Source organism: Eubalaena glacialis, chromosome 13 (genome assembly GCF_028564815.1).
Source record: "Eubalaena glacialis isolate mEubGla1 chromosome 13, mEubGla1.1.hap2.+ XY, whole genome shotgun sequence".
NCBI classification, from domain to species: Eukaryota; Metazoa; Chordata; class Mammalia; order Artiodactyla; family Balaenidae; genus Eubalaena; species Eubalaena glacialis.
The window spans coordinates 66,604,274-66,624,664 of record NC_083728.1 but is presented as its reverse complement, the minus strand read 5'-3'; the positions used below and the strand labels follow the sequence as shown (position 1 = coordinate 66,624,664).

At 44.4% G+C, this 20,391-nt stretch overlaps 1 protein-coding gene across 2 annotated transcripts in view; it reads left to right on the top strand.

Moving 5' to 3' along the window:
• CPPED1 (calcineurin like phosphoesterase domain containing 1) overlaps positions 1 to 20,391 on the top strand; it is a 122,176-nt gene that overhangs the window by 14,839 nt on the left and 86,946 nt on the right. The window contains exon 2 of one of the 2 annotated variants that reach the window (XM_061208649.1): positions 3,190 to 3,408. The exons of the other annotated variant lie outside the window; for it this stretch is intronic. Within the exon in view, the coding sequence (XP_061064632.1) occupies positions 3,190 to 3,408 (219 nt within the window). The remainder of the gene's footprint in view (positions 1 to 3,189; positions 3,409 to 20,391) is intronic. 2 annotated transcript variants of the gene reach the window in all.

Genomic DNA, 20,391 nt, shown 5'->3' with positions numbered 1-20,391 from the left:
GAACAGTGCCAACAATTAACTTTAAAACTCAAATCAGAATCTCAGTTTCTTTCATGACACCAACCTTGAGCTCTTGAGGAAGTTTTGCTGACTCCTTCCTGGCCCTTTAAGTCTGATCTGTGTAACAAATTACCTAGAAACTTGGCAGCTTGAGAAAACTAATGTGCATTATCTATCTCCCAGTTCCCATCAGGAATCTGGGTGCAACCTAGCTGGGTCCTTCTGCTGCAGGGTCTCATGAGGGTTCCGTCAAGGCGTCACCTGGGGTGTGGTCTCATCCAAAAGCTCACCTAGGGCGAATCCTCTTCCAAGTTTACTCACATGCTTGTTGGCAGGATTTGGTTTCTTTCAGGTTGTTGCATGGGGGACCTCTGTTTTTCACGGGCTGCTGGCCAGAGGCCTCCCTCAGTTCCTTGCCATGTTGGCCTTTCCAAGGGGCTACTCATCATGACAGCCTGTTCCCTCCAGGAGAAGGGCTCCGAGAGACAGTGAGGGAGAGCAAGATGAAAGTCAGGGTCTTTTTTTTAGCCTAATGTCTCTCTTTTTCAAAACCACTGTATTGAGATATGATGACATGAAATGCTGTACATATTTAATGTGTACAACTCAGTGAGTTTGGGGATAAGTATAGACCTGTGAAACCATCACTACCATCAACATCTGTCATAAACATCCATCTCCTCCTAAAGTTTCTTCCCGCCCCCTTTATTGTTGCTGTCGTTGTTGTTGTTGTTGTGTGTATGTGTGTGTGTGTGTGTATGATAGGAACACTTCAGATCTACCTTCTTAGCAAATTTTAAGTGTCCAATACAGTATTGTTAGCTATAGACACCATCCTGTATAGCGGATTTCCAGAACTTATTTATCTTGCATAATTGAAACTTTGTACCCTTTGATCCTCCCCTCCCCATTTCCCCTACTTCCCCCCAGCCCCTGGAAACCATCGTTCTACTCTCTGCTTCTATGAGTTTGACTATTTTGGATTCTACATACAAGTTGAGGATCATGCAGTATTTGTCTTTCTGCGACTGGCTTATTGCAGGTAGCTTAATGTCTCCAGGTCCATCCATTTTGTCCCAAATGGCAGGACTTCCTTTTTTTGAGGCTGAATAATATTCTGTTTTATGTATATACCACTTTTTCTTTATCCATTCATCCATTGAGGAACATTTAGGTTGTTTCCATATCTTGGTCTAGCCAGTCTCTGAAGGCACATCCCGTAACTGTATTCTGCTTATTAGAAGCAGTCCAGCCCACACTCAAGGGGAGGGGATCACACAGGATGTGAGTATCAGGACTCAGGGGTCTTCGGGGGCATTTTGGAGTCTCTCTGCCGCATGTAGTAAGGGCTCAGTGAGTATGAGTCAGATCCGTTGTAGTGCTGGATCGCTGTCCTTGGCCATGAGATGCACACAACAGGGTTTCATTGTAGTCCTTGTTCAGGGTGAGTTTAGGTAGGTTGTGATTTGACTGAACAGCTGGCATTTTAAGCTGTAGGTCAAGAACTGGCAGATTAACACACATACATAATTTGTTCTGGAAAGTACGGATAGGTAGTTTTGTTTGTTTACATGCTTGTCTTCTTAAGTTCTGGAAGAGGAATTAAGGAAAGGAGGCCTAAAGCCTGAGATCCATTCTAAGATGATAGTAAGCTAGGCATGGTGGGTGGGAGGGTGGCCGTGGAATTTTAAAAGCTTATGTGCTACATCTAGATCTCAGCTTAAATGACCCCACCTCAGAGAGGCCTTCCCTGTGCATCCAATTTAAATTAACCATTGCTTTCGCCTTAATCCTCGCAGAGCCCTTAGCACCCTCCGGCTCTATTCTCTGCGAATTTCCTTGTCTGCTGTCTCTCCCCACCGTGAGAACTAAGCCCACGAGAGCTGAGACCTCACCTGTCTTGGTCCACTTGCGTGTCGTCAGCACCTCGCACGGGGCCCGGCAAACAGTAGGCTCTCAGTAAATACTGAATAAATGAGTGAAATGAACACAAAGATGTGAAATGACTTCAAGGAGCTTTTGGGAAATTCTAATATCTTCATGACTTCCAAAGGAAATGCCATTTATTTAGCTCACCTGCAAAATACGTTCATTTGTTTAAAAGAAGAAAACAGTCTCAGGGTTGTGGGGTAGTTTTGTCCCTGCAGCTGATGGCTCACGTCACCTCTCTGGGCTGAGGATAAAATCTGGGCTGATGAGTGCGTGTGTTCAGACTGCTCTGTCCCCAGAACCCACTCAGGCAGAGGAGGCTACGTGTTTTCAACACTGGTCAGCCACCTGTGGTTTTGTTTGAAGAAAGGATTCTGTGGCCAAAGAAAAGTGTGAAACCCACCCACACACTGATGGGCATTCCAGCTCTGTAAATGCAGACACTGCTGGCAGTTTTTTGGGCAGATCAGGGTGGAGACCCGTCGCCCTTGAAGCTTTGGCAGAACCAATAGGAAGAGCAGCCTGATAGTTTACCTTCAGGTGACCTAAGTGCTTTCCAAGGACATAAAGAATTAAAGAATCTCGTCCCCCCAGCCCTGCCCTGCAGCCTCACACCTCACCTATGCCCACATCATGCTGCCTTGGAAATGTTAGCATCATTTTTTTCCCCCCACATTAACTAAGATTTCATTTCTGGCCCTGCCTTTCCCACCAGATAGCCGGAGCTTCCGAGCTCCAAGTTTTTCTGTCACATCCCCTGAAACAGTGCAAATTGTGCCATTAAGCCTGGCGTAAAAGATTTGAAAGCACTTCACCTCGTCGTTTAAACATAATACTTCTGGCAGCTTTCAATTTGGGGTATTTTAAATTCTAATTAAAAAACCGTTGAACATTAATATCCTCTATATAGCGCGCCATGGTGCCTCTGTGCTCCATTTTGGCCGTCTGGCTTTTAAACAGACAGCTTGGTTGCGTAGCTGTTATGGCCCATGTGGTTTTTCCCTGGCCTTTGGGAATCACCAGGTCCAGGCATAATTAGTATAAATCAAAATCCTCTGGCTGATGACAGGAAAATGGTGTGTTTGAACAGCAGCTTATTAAAATGACCTACTTAATTTAAGAAAAATATTGTATCCACTTGCAGGGTAACCTGGGTGCTTTCCCTGACAGATTTTATAATATTTCTTCCCTCTCTTTTCTTCCTCCCTCCCTCCCTTCCTTCCTTTCATTCATTCATTCTTTCTTTTTTTTTAATTAAAGAAAAGGAAAGGGAATGGAAAGGCCCATTCTACTTCATCCAAGGTGCAGACCCCCAGTTTGGACTGATGAAGGCCTGGTCCACTGGGGATTGTGACAGCGGCGGTGACGAGTGGGAGCAGGAGATCCGTCTGACTGAGCAAGCCGTCCAGGCTATCAACAAGCTGAACCCCAAGCCCAGGTTCTTTGTTCTGTGCGGGGACCTCGTCCATGCCATGCCCGGTAAGACTTGGGTCGTCGTTGTGACCTTGTCTTCTTCCCCCAGCCAGAAAAAAATGGTTTGTCTTAAAAGACGACTCTATTCAGTAATGGCTCATTCCTTCTCTTCACGACGGTTGCAGTATCATCAAACATCAGAAAATACACGCTCATTTTATTTTTAGAATTTGGCAAGATTAATCACAGTAATTAGGCAGAGCTACAGTTCTGATGGTCTGAGCTTACTATGAAAAATGGAACAGTTTCCTATGTGTCACCTTTCTTCATTTCCAGGGGACAAACTTGAACTGCTTTCAGATCCCATATCCATAAACGTAGTCTTCTCCTTTCGTTTCCCTTCTTCTTGTGCTTTTATTTCTCCTGTATTTGTTAGTGCTTTTTCAGTTTCAAATGACAATCTAACTTGAACTAGATTAATTTTTTTTTAAAGTTTGTGTTACCCTATGGGACTGTAAAGTCCAAGGGCAGATTTGGGCTTCAGGTATGGCCGGATCCAGGGGCTCAGAGGTTGCTATCAGGGCTTGATCTCTTCCTCGCTCAGCCTTGCTTTCCTCTGGGTTGAATTTATTCTCATGCAGGCTCTTTCCAGGTAGTGGCTCCTGGGAGCTTTAGGTTTATGTCCTTCTTACTGAAACCACAACAGAAAGAAAGTGCCTTATTCTTTTTTTTTTTAAATTAATTAATTAATTAATCAATTTTTGGCTGCATTGGGTCTTTGTTGCTGTGCACGGGCTTTCTCTAGTTGTGGCGAGCGGGGGCTACTCTTCATTGCGGTGTGCAGGCTTCTCATTGTGGTGGCTTCTCTTGTTGCGGAGCATGGGCTCTAGGCGCGCAGGCTTCAGTAGTTGCGGCACACGGGCTCAGTAGTCGTGGCTCGCGGGCTCTAGAGCGTAGGCTCAGTAGCTGTGGCCCACGGGCTTAGTTGCTCCATGGCATGTGGGATCTTCCCAGACCAGGGCTCGAACTCGTGTCTCCTGCATTGGCAGGCGGATTCTTAAGCACTGCGCCACCAGGGAAGCCCCTGAAAGTGCCTTATTCTTAGTGGTCCAATCAAAGTTACAGACCAACACCCATCCAGCTCACATAGCCCCATGAAGCCGGGGTGTGGGGTCAGCTCCCTTGCAGCCAAGTGGTCAGAAGAACAGGATGGTTCCCCTGAAGAAAAGTGAGATAGTAGGAATGTGAACATGACAGGTCCTTTTTAGAACTTGCTTCCTTTTTTTATTCCCCTTTCCTTTGATATCCTTCTCTCCCAGGCAAAGATAAAGCCCAGTGAGCAAGTATAAGAAAGTGGAAACCGCCCCTGCCCATCTGGGAGGCAGAGCAAGCACCCAAGACCACTCTTGTCTGTGTCCTGGTCTCGGCTTAGTGGACAGAGATGACCCAAAGACCATTGCAGAAAACACTCTAGTTGCTATGGGTGTTTGTTTTTGGCTAACGTTACCTTGTAAACCAAGACTCTTGAGTCCTGCTATGATTTCTAATGTCTTTAGAAGCCACGGCACTCTGCAGGAAGCCTGGGTACATTAATTCCTCCCCTCCAGGACTCACTTGTCTGGTAACCTACCTATCTAGAACAATCCCAGAGTGAACGTGTGAGGATGGAGAAGGGGCTGCCCAGAATGGCTCTCCTTGAAGTCTAGGGAGTATGGCCAGCAGGGAGACCCCTCAGACCTTCCCTCAATCTGTGTTTACTCCCATTTTACACAAAGTCAAGATTGTGAACATGCCCACAGCCCACGTCACTGACTCCCCCTCCCCCTGGAGGAACCCAGTGATGTCATCCCTGGAGAAGCAGCCTGTCCTGCTATTGGGCCTATACAGAGGCGGCAGGATGGGGAAGAGGGAAAACAAGGCAGTGGACAGAGACCTGAACTAGGGCTCATGTGGCCGGGATGCCAGCTCCACATCTGCCACATCTACCACTGATGCGCTGGGTACACTTGGCCAGACCCCCTTACCTTCTTAGAGCCTCAGTTTCTGAACCAAGAGCCCACTGATGCATGTGTAGCCTCAATAGTCTGGGGCTACACAGCACAGGGCAGACGACTCTATACCTCCATGCAGGTGGTGAATATCTCAGCAGCTTGGTACAGAAATGTATTCTCAGGAAGTTGCTGAGTTTCTTTTTTTAGAGAGGTAAAATCTTAGCTGCCTATGAACTTGGCCACCCTTGGTGACTCTTGGCTGAGGGTTCTCCAGTGCTGAGATTATACAGTGCTAAAGTGACCACAGAGTACCCCAGTTTCTAAAGGAGTTAGAAATTGTAGCAGGACTTGGAGTCTTGGTTTACAAGGTAAACCAAGGTAATGTGTGAGTTGATCTAACAGATTTATGCTACTTCCAGATGGTTTGATTTGCAGTTAGCTGGTTTCTTTGGAATCATTTGGCCCGATATGCACTGTAGCATCAGCTAGAGCTCTCCCTCTGGACAACACAGTGAACAAACTTTCATTGGACAGTTGAAACAGATTCCAAATTTACTGCTTTTCTGTCCAGTGTTTTTTTTTTTTTTTTCCTTTGAAAATAGAATATTATGAGACTCACTAGAATTATATAACATGTTCTTGTAGATGTTTACTGACTTGTTCTGAATTATGTTAATGTATTCAGTCATATTTCAAAATAAGGTTTAAAATAAAAGCATTCTGTGTGATTACACTGCTTCTTAAATAAAGTGTACTGAACATAAGTAAATTAAAAGATAGAGTTTTTATGATCAACCCTACCAGTTGGTCATAAGACCTCGAAAATGTGAACTAGCAAACTTCTGAGAACTTGTTTTATATTCATTGTGACCCGAACAGAATTCTGAAGATTTGGACTGTTTTGTGGGATTGTAACTGACCCAGTGAAAGGATTGTAACTGTTTTGAATATTGTGGTCTGAGGTTTAAACAGAATGTTTTGAATCTAGTTACCATTTTTTTTGCATTTAATTGCATTTTTTAATATGCAATTAGTGGTTTCCCCCTCATTTAGCTCATATGCGGGGCAGACATTAGAAAAGTAATTATTTGCTTTGACTGCTTAGCACACTGTTAATTATCAAATGCATATATTAATAGGCAGATAAAATTGGAGAGCATACTTTTAATTCCACCATAAATAATATCTTGGGCCAAGTAGTTTTAAGTTCAAATTGGAGAAAAAAGAACTTTACAAGTAATGCTTTTGCTAATGAAAGTCCGAATATGCTTTTCTATTATAAATATCCATCATAATATTCGTTCATCTACAAACATTTATTGTGTGCAAACTAAGTGTCAGTTACAGATGCTGTGGATACGATAGTTAGAAACGAGAGACCAGCCCTTCCACGGAGCTTAGAGTCTGGTAAGGGAAGTGTAAAACCCAGGATGGTTAAGGGGTGCCATTGGTAACAAGGCCTGCAGGAAAAAGCCTAAGAAATGCAGGACAAGGCCCATTTAGTTTTGAAACATATGCAGTTTTCATTCTGCAGGCGTCTTTTGGGTTATCTTGGTATTTTCTTATTTTATAAAGCTTCTCTGTGGGATAAACCGCATTATAAGTAGCAAATGAAGACTTGTACAAATATTGAGACCATTGATTTTCAATCCTTCACTCTTGAGCCCAGGATGACTTTCTTCAGTCCTCCTGATGTTGAGGCATCGACCCACTGATGATGTCCCCAGGAGCCTTATTAGGTTTCGACAATTACATGAGAAGCTGGAATGTGATGATACAATTAGAGTGCAGGAGAGTCCCTTTAGCCTTTGGAACCGGTTGGTGTGTCTGTCCCTGTTTGGTAGCAAGGGCTATAACCAAACAAAACAGATAAAGCGGGAGGAATTCTTCCCTTGATACAAAGTCTCCTTGAAGAGTTCTGTGTTTACTGACTTCCACTGGGGCAGCTGTTACATGATGTTTCAGTTGATTCAGCCCCAGGAAGTCCTCTGTTACGTAAAGTGAGGCAAGCCTGTGTTAGCATTATTTCAGTAGGTGGTGTATTAGTTTCCTATGGCTGCTGTAAACAATTACTATAGACTTAGTGGTCTAAAACAACACATTTATTCTCTTATAGTTCTGGAGGACAGAGTATAAAATGGGTGTGCAGGGCCGCATCCTTTCTGGTAGGTTCCAGCTTCTAGAGGCTGCGCACATGTCCTGGGTCAAGGCCCCTTCCTCTGTCTTCAAAGCCAGCAACATAGCATCTTCTTTCTTCACTGACCTTTGATTCCCTCTCTCATATTCTCTTACTCCTATCCTCCTGCTTCCCTCTTATCAACACCCTTGTGATCATGTTGGCCTGTTCACATAGCCCAGGATAATCTCTTCATCTCAAAATCCTTAACTTTATCACATCTGCAAATTCCCTTTTGCCTTGTAAGGTAACATATTCATAGATTTGGGGGACTGGGATGTGGACATCTTTGGGGGACCATTATTCAGCCAACCACAGATTGGCAAAGGATGAATTCAGGGTCTGTTATGTGCCAGGAACTGTTCTGCTAGCTCACTCATTATGGGCTTGAAAAAGTGTCATTGTTATTTCCATTTTCCCAGGGTCACTTAGCTTGTAAGTGGTGGAGTCAGGATCTTACTCAGGTCTGTCTGTTTCCAAACTTAATGCACTTCTGCTGCAGCCTTGCTACTCAAAGGCTGGTCCTCAGAGCTGTATCCAGGAGCTTGTTTGAAATGTAGGATTTCTGTCCCACCCACACCTAATGAGACAGAATCAGCATTTCAACAGGATCCGCAGGCGAATCTTATGGACAATTAAGTCTCAGACGCACTTAATAGACTGATATGCACAGTGCCCTGGGTGTTTGGCTTTTCAGTGTATTATGTACCGTTTTGTGTGTATGCAAGTGGTTTGTGAAAATTCACTTTAGCTCTTAAAGATAATGGTGTTTAGCAAGAGGGCTGCCTTTGCTTTAGACTTACTGTGCTCAGCTTCAAAGGGAAATACTTTAAGTTTGTAGGTTTTTATTTTGCTTTCTAAACAACAGTTTGAATGACTAAAGCCGAATGACCTCTGCTATGCGGGGCTTCCCAAACAGAACCTGACAGAAATATTCAGGAAAGCAGCGACACCTATATGCTTTAAAAGTATCTTTATGCAGAAAGGTTGGGAGGGCCAGCACTGGTTCTTTGGGTCCTATCTGTGTGCATGATCTCTTATCTGCCATTCCAAAGTTCACAAAGCTCTGAACACTACGCGGTTTTTGCTGAAGTTCGAAACTAACTCAGTTGGCAGCAAAACTGACCTGAACTGACGTGAAGCTATTTATAGTCTCTATTTATCCTACTTAGAACATTCATATATTTTGCTAGTGAAATATTACCGTGTTCCATGACGGGGTGGTGCCTGAGACCCAGCTGGAGGCATTATTTAATATGTGCCCTCTGCCTGGTATTGCATTTTTAAGTTTGAAAAACTCCAGATTTCAAACCAGATCTGGCCCAAAGCATTTTGGATAAGAACACATGAATCTGCAGTGTTGATCATTTGGAATTTATAGATGAAGAAACCTTTCATCACTAGAAGCAGAAGGCTCTTCCTTCCTTCCCATTTAATGTCACACCCCCAAGTTCACTTCTGTACACCCATTGCACAGTGGCCACATTTTAGTTTCAAAGTTAAAAATGTTCCCCGGCATCTTATACTTGAATTTTGGGGACCATTCCTGTTGGGACCAAAGTGACTGAATATGAAAATGGAGTTGCGTTCAGAAATCATTCTGACAAATTGAAAGAGAGGGTATGTACACAAAGGTGATGTTTGCCACAGATAAGTGCAGACTAATCCACTTAGGTGGAAAAATCTTCACTTCAAGGTAGAGAAGGACTGGGCTTCTGCAGATATGGCTGCAAAAGGCTGGAGAGTAAGGGGATTAGTGGCATGGTGTTTAGGATGGGAGACACTCTGGGAATGTAAAGCAGAACTGCTGAATTGTGGTTTTCCTGCAAGACCCAAGCGAGACCTGAAAGGTTCTATCTCATCTAGTTTGGTAGCCCCTCACCTTAAATTAGATGTGAAGGGCTAGGCCAAGGTCCAGATAAGAGTAGCCCTGGCTAAATGGCCATCAAGACCCCTTCCCCGCTTAGATTTCTAATTCTATGATGAATGGGTAGAATTGGGAGATAAAGCAAGATGGAATGCTTTGGTGTGCTGGGCTTGAGGCAGAGAATAAGCCATTTGTCCTTCTGTGTTCACACAATCCAGGAAGGTTGGTGTTTATTTTTCCCCAGCTGGGCAGGCACGAACGTGAATGTAATTCTGGTACAAGACAGACTATGATAAGCAAAGCTTCAGAGGCACACTTTTGAAAACCAAAGCCAGGATTAAGGCTGTGGCCAGGAAAAGGCCTTATGTCCGCCCTCCAGCCTCTACGATTCACCTTCCCCCAAGCTGAATTCTAAGTTCCTAAAGGGCAGCGAGTGTGTGTATCTGTGTTGGTGTGTATTTACATCAAGCGCCCAACACTGTGGGCATGTGAACGGTGTAAATGAATGCAGGTCAAGTGAATCACTGTATGTTTCCCGGGGTCCTTAGCAAGTAGCTGGCACATGGTAGGCCCCCGGTACAAATTTCTGGATTAGATGAGTAATCAATTCATTTATTTAACAAATCTGTTGAGTGCTTACTCTGAGCCAGGCACTGTTCCAGATGCCTGTGCTACATAAGTGAATAAAACAGATCAAAACCTGTGCTTGACCTAGAAATAAGGAATAGGGACACATGGAAACATGAAATTATTATTTTTTTGTCATTCTTATCTTTTGTAGGATTCAAACTCGTGTAGCTATGTATCTGTTTTGTTATTTTATTAGATTTTAAAATTATATGAGTAATATGTGAATACGTTCTCTTTATAAAGATTTAAAATCTGTATCTAGAATAAGCTGTAACCCCCAACCAGGTCCATCCTTTGGGGTCACCATAGTTAAAAGTATGTGTGTTGGTGAGCAAGCTGGTCTTACATAAATGTCATCATTCTGTGCACACTGTTCTGTGCCTCGCTTTTTCCCCTTGCATCCATCTGGAGAACCCTTTTACGCTGATACACAGAGGTTTATGTCAGGCTTTTAATAACGGCGGTGAGTTCCGTGGGTTGGAATCTCCTAATTGGTTAGTCCTCTCTCCTCACCATCACTAGGAGTGATAATCTAAACAGTGCCGCTAGCGGAGGTTCTTCTTGTGTACTCAGGTCAGCTTTTCTTTAGGCTTGAAGTCAAAATGGGTTGGCTGGGTTGGGACCTGCTCTGGCACTTGGAGGGAGTGAACACCAGGCAGTTCGCTCTGCAGTTCTCAGGAGGACCCCTCTCAGGGACGGGCCGCACTTTCCTTCTGTACCATCTCTTCTGTGCAGCAGCATCTCTGCCTGCACTGCCCACCACACCCTAGGTACTCAGAAAGTTTCCACTGAACGGAAACCCTTTTGTCCCTATTAACAGGATTTGTTCCTGTTGTTGTTGTTTTTAAAAGAAGCTCAGTTAACTCATGTTCAATTCCTTGGCTGTATAATGAGCCTTGCATTGTTATTTTTAAGTGCATATTCCAGGCTCCAAGAAATGCCATGATTTAAAGACAATTTACGACACAGCTTAACATACAGAAACATTAAAGGGGGGTTCTGTGGGTGCAAGAAAGTGACCCGCCTTGGTTGAAATATCACCAGGCCCTGGACTGGGCCGGGCTGCTGTCTTCAGCTCTTCCAGCAGGTTGTGTGCTGGCCGTATGCTGAGCCGTGGTGACCTGGAGCAATCAGCCAGCCCCGGGCTCCCGGGCTCCTTCACATCCATTATAAGCGCTATTGAAGCATCCAGGCGATCAGGAACAATGCCTCCCTTCTGCTGGGGCTGATTGAAAGTGGTTTGAACTAATTTACCTGATATCACTAATTAGGGAACTCGGAGCCTTACTTGCAGAGTTGTTTCTTTTTTGTTGTTGTTGTTCATGGAGAGAGGATTTTTTATTGAGATACAATTGACATACAACATTATATTAGTTTCAGGTGTATAGCATAGGGATTCAATATTTGTATATACTGTGAAATGATCACAGTAAGTCTAGTTACCATCTGTCACAATACATAGTTACAAATTTTTTTCTTGTGACTTTTTTTTAACATCTTTATTGGAGTATAATTGCTTTACAATGGTGTGTTAGTTTCTGCTTTATAACAAAGTGAATCAGCTATACATATACATATATCCCCATATCTCCTCCCTCTTGCGTCTCCCTCCCACCCTCCCAATCCACCCCTCCAGACGGTCACAGAGCACCCAGCTGATCTCCCTGTGCTATGCGGCTGCTTCCCACTAGCTATCTGTTTTACATTTGGTAGTGTATGTACGTCCACGCCACTGTTTCTGATGATGTGTGTGGTCTGAAGCAGCACAGCTGGGAGCGGTGATCGCCCTCGCGCCCCCGCCAGCATCTGCCACGTGGCCTCATGGCAGAGGCCCTGTGCCCGCTGCTGGGCATCTCAGCTTGTTCTGTGCCCAGACCCCTTTGGCAGCTTGCTGAAGCTTCTGGACCACCTCTCATAATAATGTTTCTAAATGCATAAAATAAAATGCATGGGGTTTCTCAGAAACCAATTATATTGAAGTACAGTTATCAAAATATTTTAAAATTTATTTGATAGAGTAAAATGCATGCCTCTTTGTTGATCTATTGTTATATAATACAGTCTAACAGCAAGGCTAATAACTACTGTATTTTCAAAGTGGTGCTTGAGCTTAAGCAACGTTGTGAGGTATTGCAACAACTGTAATGGAATACGAAAAATCCTCGTGATTTCTGTTGGTGGACAGAATCACAGGAGCGTGAATACCTCTGTGGCTTTCTGCCTAACTTCATAGTAGAAGGAAATGCTAAATGTCAGTTAGAGGTCAGTGAAAATGTAGGCTTTTTCCCCATCTAGGTTCACAGATCCCCGTGGACTCCAGGTTAAGAGCCCTTATCCATGTGCACATGTGGATATGCTCTTGTTTGACTAGTCAGAGCTTTCTCTTCATAGTCAATGTGTGGATATTATAATTGCCCACAGTGTAAACTCAATGGCAGAAACTCTACCTTGAATTAAAGGCTAAAACGCTTCTTAATTGTAGCTAGGAAAATGTGGACCTCTGATTATTCCCTGAAAAGAAATGAGCTGCGTAACAGGAGCTAGTTAACAATTGTCTTTTGTAAATTTATTTTTGGCTGCGTTGGGTCTTCGTTGCTGCGCGGGCTTTCTCTAGTGGCGAGCGGGGGCTACTCTTCATTGCGGTGTGTGGGCTTCTCATTGCAGTGGCTTCTATTGTTGGGGAGCACGGGCTCTAGGCACTCGGGCGTCAGTAGTTGAGGCACACGGGCTCAGTAGTTGCGGCTCACGGGCTCAGTAGTTGTGCCTCGCGGGCTCTAGAGCGCAGGCTCAGTAGTTGTGGCACATGGGCTTAGTTGCTCCGCGGCATGTGGGATCTTCCCGGACCAGGGCTCGAACCCCTGTCCCCTGCATTGGTAGGCGGATTGTTAACCACTGCGCCACCAGAGAAGTCCCTCCTGTCAGTACATTTAAAACTATTAGGCATTCTATCAGTTTCAGCGTCTTGAAGAAATTTCTCCTAGAGTCCTCTGTTTCCTGGCTCATTATTCTCTAAGCCTAACAGCTGTCATATTGGCATTTCCATCCCTGTTCTAGGGACTGACTACCTCTCTCAGGTTGGATCCCCGTTTCTTCGCATTGTAGCAGACCATGATTGTAGAGGCCATTAGGCAAAGAACCTGTGGCAGTCTGCTCCGCGACCCCGGCCAGCCCTCTGAGTGGCGCAGGCCACTGAGCAGAACAGCTAGGGAGCTCACTTCCACCCTCCCCCACATCCTGGGGGGTTTCCTGGAGGCGGCAGAGGGATGCTACAGAAGCTTGCAGAGTCCCTGGCAAACCAATACGGTGTAGACAAAACCAACATCTTTCTAGCTTGTGCTTAGCTGATTGGAATAGTTACATCTTTCCTTTCCTTGTTTTTGCTCTAAATACTCATTTTCTGGAATTGGGACATTTCACTTCCTTAATGGGCCTATTATCTGCAACTAAATGAAATAGTAAAAAGAAGCACGATCCCAAAGGAGTTCAATTACCAGTTAATTGGTCAAGTGATCAGAATGTGAAATGAAAAAAATAATGAGAGGTTAGAAAAGGGAGCACATTTCAGGCCAAAACTGCTGAGGATGGCTATTTTGTAACTTCCAGAATTTAGACACTCACCTGCATGTTTGGAATTCTGTATCTATCACTCCCTTCAGTTCCTAAATAGTTTATTGGAAAACCATGGTAGATTCTTTTCAATATATGTTATTTGGGTTGTATAAAAAATGTACTATTCCTTTCTTTATGTATTATTTGGGTGAAATACTGCTGTCATAATCCATAAATATTCTTGTGAAGAGATTTTGTATTGATCTATAAGGTGGCAGCTTTAGAAATTTCACTTGGATAATATACTTTCCTTAATCTTTTTTTTTTTTCCAAAAAATATTAAAGTAAATTTTATATCATACCAAAAGCTCCTATAATTTCAAACAGTTTATTTTATTAATTGTATCCTAAGTTGGTTCACAGTACAGATTCAACAGTGATTTGCTATAAATATCTGGGAGCAGCCAGTGTAATAAGTTGTAGCTGTTAGATGCAAAGTTAAATGAATCTTGTTTAATATCATGTATAATTTAAAAACCAGTAGAACCAGATTAAACTTGATCTGCTAGCTATGTGCTGCCAAATCACCACATGAGTAATGTTTATGCTTGCAAAGATTTAGATCAAATGAATTTACATACCTCAATTAATTAGGAAAAGATAATGGAAAGGATTTGAGATGGAAAGGATTATGGCTCCATAAATTCTCTGGGACTAGATGAAAGTAAATGTTTTTAATTGAAGGAGTAAATCATTTTCTTAAGATCCACTCAAGGCTGCTTGTGCCACTGTGTCCCTAGCCCTAGTGTTTTCCAGCCAGATGTCCACCTGTTCCATCATCACTGCTTGTGCCCTTGACTATTGGCAGTTGGAGTTAGGTAATTCGACCCTAATTCATTTACTCATTTGTTTGTCTGATCAATAATAGCAAATAAATGTGGAGGGTCTGCTTATGTGCCTGGCCCTGCTTAGCAAGAAACAAGCCCAGTGCCTGTCCTCAGGAAGCTTCCAGTTAGGGAGAGAGGAGGGAAGCAAAAAGCTCTATAAATGAAATAAAACAGTAGCCTTAGTGAGTGATTCCAGGCGTGGTGTGTGGTGCTGTGGGCAGATGCAGGACGCAGCCCTGATCGGTGGGTTAGCGAAGGCTGCCTTGAAACCGGAGTAATATTAGGTAGCCTCTGCCCTGCTCATCGTTCAAAAAATCAAATCAAATCAAACAGTACTAAAAGGTATTCAGGAAAATAAAAGTCAGCGTTCCAGCCACCACTGACCTACTTCTTAGAGGAAACCCATGGTTATTAATTTTTCATGAAAAATGGCAGAAAATTGTCAAGCTTATGTACACTTGCATGTAGAGTGTTTTGTAAAAAGTACAAATAGAAGAAAAAAAGACACAGCATCTGTTTATGTCATTTCTGTTGTCTTTCTGTAGCAGGAGGTATAGACATGCGTCACTCTTTTCAGTGGACAAGATACCAGCCTGTGTTTGAACTGCCCCCGACTGGGGGGCATTTGTGTTGTGCCCTGTGTTCTGCGGTGACCAGTGCACCTCTGTGTGCACGAGCAGCTGTTAAGGCTGTGGCTCTGAAGTCAGCTTGCTCAGATTCACATCCTGGGTCCCTTGTTTACTGACTGGGTAACCTTGGGCAATTTACCTTATCTCTCAGTAGCTGAGTTTCCTTATCTGTAAAATGCAGATAATGATGATACTACTTGGTAGGCGTCTCATAAAACTTAAAGTGCTCAGAACACTGTCTGGCGTTTAATACCATCCAGTAACTACAGTTACTTCCACTAGTTAGGTTTTGTTTTTGTTTTTGTTTTTAATAAAAGCTTTATCGAGATCTCATTCCCATGTCATGTAATTCACCCATTTAAGGTGTGTAATTCAGTGGCTTTTTGGTTATTCACAGCATTGTGCAGACACCACCACCATCAATTTTAGAACATTTTCATCAACCGAAACAGAAGCCTTGTTTCATACTATTAACCACTCCTCTCCATATCCCTCCACCCTATCCTCATCCCCAGCCCTAGGCAACCACTAATCTACTTTGTGTGTTTATGGATTTGCCTGTTCTAGACATTTTGTGTAAGTGGAATCATATAATATGTGATCCTTTGTGACTGGCTTCTTTCATTGAGCATGATGTTTTCAGGGTTCATCTGTATTGTAGGAGGTGTCAGTACTTCATTCCTCTTTTATGTCTGAATAATTGTAGGGATAGACTGCATTTCATTTACCTACTTTTACTTTTTGTTGTTATTCTGTGAGATGAATTCTTAGAAATAGACTGTTGAACCAAATGTTAATATTAAGGAAAGTGGAAATTAGGCCTTTGTCCTAATATATGGTCAACTAATATATTTTATTTATTTATTTATTTTTGGCTGCATTGGGTCTTCGTTGCTGCGTGCAGGCTTTGTCTAGCTGCGGTGAGCGGGGGCTACTCTTTGTTGTGGTGCGCGGGCTTCTCATTGCGGTGGTTTCTCTTGTTGCGGAGCATGGGCTCTAGGTGCGCGGGCTTTAGTAGTTGTGGCACGTGGGCTCAGTAGTTGTGGCTCGCGGGCTCTAGAGCGCAGGCTCAGTAGTTGTGGCTCATGGGCCTAGTTGCTCCGCAGCATGTGGGATCTTCCCGGACCAGGGCTCGAACCCGTGTCCCCTGCATTGGCAGGCGGTTCTTAACCGTTGCACCTCCAGGGAAGTCCTCAACTAATATACTTTAATTTTTAATTTTAATTTTTTGGCTGTGCCCCGTGGCTTGTGGGATCTTACTGGACCGCCAGGGAAGTCCCTATATTTTAATATTTTTATTCCATTACTAAATAATATCCCTAGTGGCCCAAGAGATCAAATTTACTATATTCTTTGTATTACTCACCCCCCCTCAAAAAAGGTATAAATAAACGAGAGGGTGTTTTTAATGTGGGAATTAAAGTCCCTGGTCACTAGGTAGAAGGGAGAAGATGGGGAGTGGGCCATCTCCCTACCTTCAGGCAAACCCCAGTTTGCCATCTCAAATAGCTGAGAGCCTGTTTTTTTTTTTTTAATAAGATTCTTAACTCTTCATTTCTTCACAGTTTTTATTAAGAATATTTTTGTCTGAAAATAAAACCCAAACTTTTGGAAAATAAAGAGCAAGTTTACTAAGTTTAGTTGAGTATCTGTAGCCACCTATTATTTCTTATGTAATCACTTCAAAAAACAGTCTTCCTTGATTCCTTCCTTATCATTAAGTCAACTAAGTGGCCACCAGAAATTGGAAAGAGCTTGTTACTCTAAAGAGTAGGGCTCGTGGTCGTGCAGAGCCACTAAGGTAGCTGTATTATGATGAAAGAATAGTGCTTTAATCCCTTTTTCCAGATGAGCAAACTGTCAGGTCAGACAGCTTGCCCAGCTCCACCTGCTGGGGAGGTGCTGCTGGCGCTGAGGTCCGTTCAGTAACTCAGAGCCTAGACTCCCTTTACTGGACCCTCAAGGAGTTACAGCCGTCCTAGGGTGAATTCTTTATCTGCTGCCCGCCAACAGGCCGAGGCTGCATGAAACTAGGGAGAGAGGTGCTGGAGGGGGAGGACAAGTGTTCCCTCCTTGGGGGAATCTGATGATGGCCCTAGCTGTGCTTTTGGAGCTAAAACTACAAAATCTAAGATGGTCTGTCTCCATATTTCAGATGCAGCTCTATAGTAAGGGTGAAGCCATGTTTCTGTAAGTGGAAACAGGTGCTGTTTAGTCGCAGTCGAGGCCATCCTGCCAGCCCTGGGCCACCTCAGCATTATCAGCTTTAGGTTAATAGGATGATACTGGCATGGGAATTGCTTCTCTTTGTTTAACAGACCAGGGCAGCGGTACTCAAAGATGTCACATTTTAAATTTCTACTTGTCGGTAAATTAAAAGCAGTCCCCAGAGTCCCTAATCCAGGGATCTCCAAACACTTGGCACATGCTGTGGGAGCTTCGCAACACTTCTGAGCAGAAGACAGTTTTGTTATTCTCAGTGACCAGGCCTGCTGCCCCGGCGCCACTGGGCCCCCAACAGCAGAGAAACAGACCATATCATTACAGCAGCCCCCAGACTCCTCTGAAGATGAACGTTGCCATCAGGTCCAAAATCTTAGCATTGCCATCTTAAACTCTTTGTTCATTCCGAAACATAGAAAATGTTTCTACCTGTGAAAGGCAAATTTAACCATCAATTATTTAGAAAAGACAGAACAAGGCACTTGCAATGGACATTTGTCCTTCGTCTTGACCTTCCACTACTTTGAACTGCACTTTCCCTCCGGTGTGTGTCTTGGAGGGAGGCAGAAACCACCTGCTGTGACTGAAGCCAGGTGCCCTGATGCTCTTTCCAGCCTCCCGTGCAGCTAGGACTCAGGCTTGTGACCCTGTCTCAACCACCCAGACCCCCCTGAAGCAGATTTTGAGTCATCAGCTGTTGACACAGAGGGGGCAGGATCTGTCCCGGTGAAGGGGTTGGCAGCTGCGTCTACCTTCAGGGGGCAGCAGTGGGCGGGGTCCCAGCATTATTAGCATCCAGCATCACCATCAGCCGTGTCAGCGGGCAGCCTGGGAGGGTCTGTGCCCAGGCCAGCGCTTCTCCCTGGAAACATTTTTGAATGTGATTGGAGGTGCTGCCTTCTTAGCCTCGAGACCTGGTTCTCCAGCTCTCTGTAAGACTCCCAGCTACCTGATATCCTTTATAAGTTGCTTCTCTATTCAGTCTAGCCAGAGTCAGTTGCGTGCAGCAAAGAACCTGACTGATGGAAGCTTCCACGGCGCCTTCCGCGCTGTGCTCCTCCCCAGGTGTTCCACTCCACCTCAGTTTCATCATGTGAAACCCGAACCTGCTCTCTTCTTACAGCTTCCTTCTCATTGTTCCCTCAATCATAAGGATGTGACCTTTTTGAATTCATTCTTTTTTTAAAAAAAATATTTATTTATTTATTTATTTACTTACTTACTTGGCTGTTCCTGGTCTTCGTTGCGGCACGCAGGATCTTTAGTTGTGGCATGTGGGCTCTTTTAGTTATGGCGTGTGGGATCTAGTTCTCTGACCAGGGATCGAACCCGGGCCCCCTGCATTGGGAGTGCGGAGTCTTAACCACTGGACCACCAGGGAAGTCCCTTGAGCCATCTTTCCCTCCCCACCCAGCTCCTGCCCAGTCCTGCCCAGTTCCCCTATAGCCCTGCTTCCCCTCTGTCCTGTCAGCCCCAGACACTCACGCCAGGACTCGTGCAGCTGCCTCCTTATGCGCTCTCTACAGTGTGGCCCCTCATCAAACGGTCCCCTTCACTGCCCGCCTGTTCCACCTCCTCTGTGTCACATACTCAGCCTCGTCACCCTTGTAGTGTTCTTATCACAGAATGGCCTCAGTCCCGCACCCCACCCTGCAGCATGCCTTCGCGGCTCTCCTGTGCGGAGGCGGAGCGAGTTTCCCTTGTTCCTTCCGCCTTGTGTCCGCAGAGGTGCTGGTCGGGAGCACAGGCCATGTGACCTTGACCATGTGACCTCCTCCTCTGTTAAATGAGGCTGACAGTGGTACCCACTTTAGAGGCTAGTTGTGGAGACGAGGCGAGATGACGGACGTATTGATACAAGGGCTGGCACAACACAGGCAATGAATAAACAGTGGCTGAACCCCACCCCCCATCACCCTCGGTCTTCATTATGCTGCTGTCATTGCCGTCCTCATCATCACACCTTCTTTTGAGATTCAGCTCCACTGCCTGTCTTCTTCTTGAAAACTTCTTCAGAAGTACCAGTTTTTTAGTGATTCTTTCTGCCTTAAACTCGGTGGTCTGCTTCACTGATGTGGTTTTAAGCTCAGACCATCCTCTGCATTTGTCTGATGTGCTGTCCTTTGAAGAGTCTGGGTTTTGGAGTCAGAAGATGTGACTAATTCACCCTATGACTTTGGGTTAGTTACTCAACTGTCTAAGCCTCAGACTCTGTAAAACATGAAAAGTGATAGCTGTATCCATGAACAGGTGGGAGGATTAACTGAGATACTGACTGGGAAACATTTCGCACAGTATCTGACACCTTATAAGCACTCCATCATTGTAATGACTGTTATGGTGCTGCTTCTTGTGTTTTCTCCCAGCTTGTGAACCTCTTGAAGACAGGTTCTCTGCCATTTATCCATTTGTATCCCAGAACCTACCACAGTATCTGACACATGGCAGGTGCTCAAAGCATATAAGCTTTTTGGAAAGACGGAGACCTGGGTTTAAAACTAAGTGTCATTTATGTAGAGAACGGACATGTGGACATGATGGGGGGCGAGGGAAGGGGAGGCTGGGATGAATTGGGAGATTAGGTTTGACATAAATACACTACCATGCGTAAAATAGATAGCTGGTGGGAACCTGCTATAAAGCATAGGAACCTCAGCTTGGTGCTTTGTGATGACCTAGATGGATGGGATGGGGGGTTGGGAGGGAGGTCCAAGAGGGAGGGGATATAGGTATACATATAGCTGATTCACTTCATTGTACAGCAGAAACTAACACAACATTGTAAAGCAATTATACTCCAATTAAAAAGAAAAAAAGACTAAGTGTCATTTAAGAGCTGTTTGGCTGTGGGCAAGGTCATAGACTTCACTGAGCGTCTGCTTCCTTATCTGGAAGCCAGAGGAGATGGTATCTATGTTTCTGGGTTGTTTGGAGGATCAAACAAGATTGTTAATTACAGGGTCTGTGACAGACCTTGGTGGCAGCAGTAAGAGAGTGATGTCCTCGCTTGTTTTCCTTTATCCTCACTTGACGCCATGCTGGACCATGCAGTAGTACCCCGTCCTTTTTCCTGCAGGAAGTGGAAATGTGAGAAATA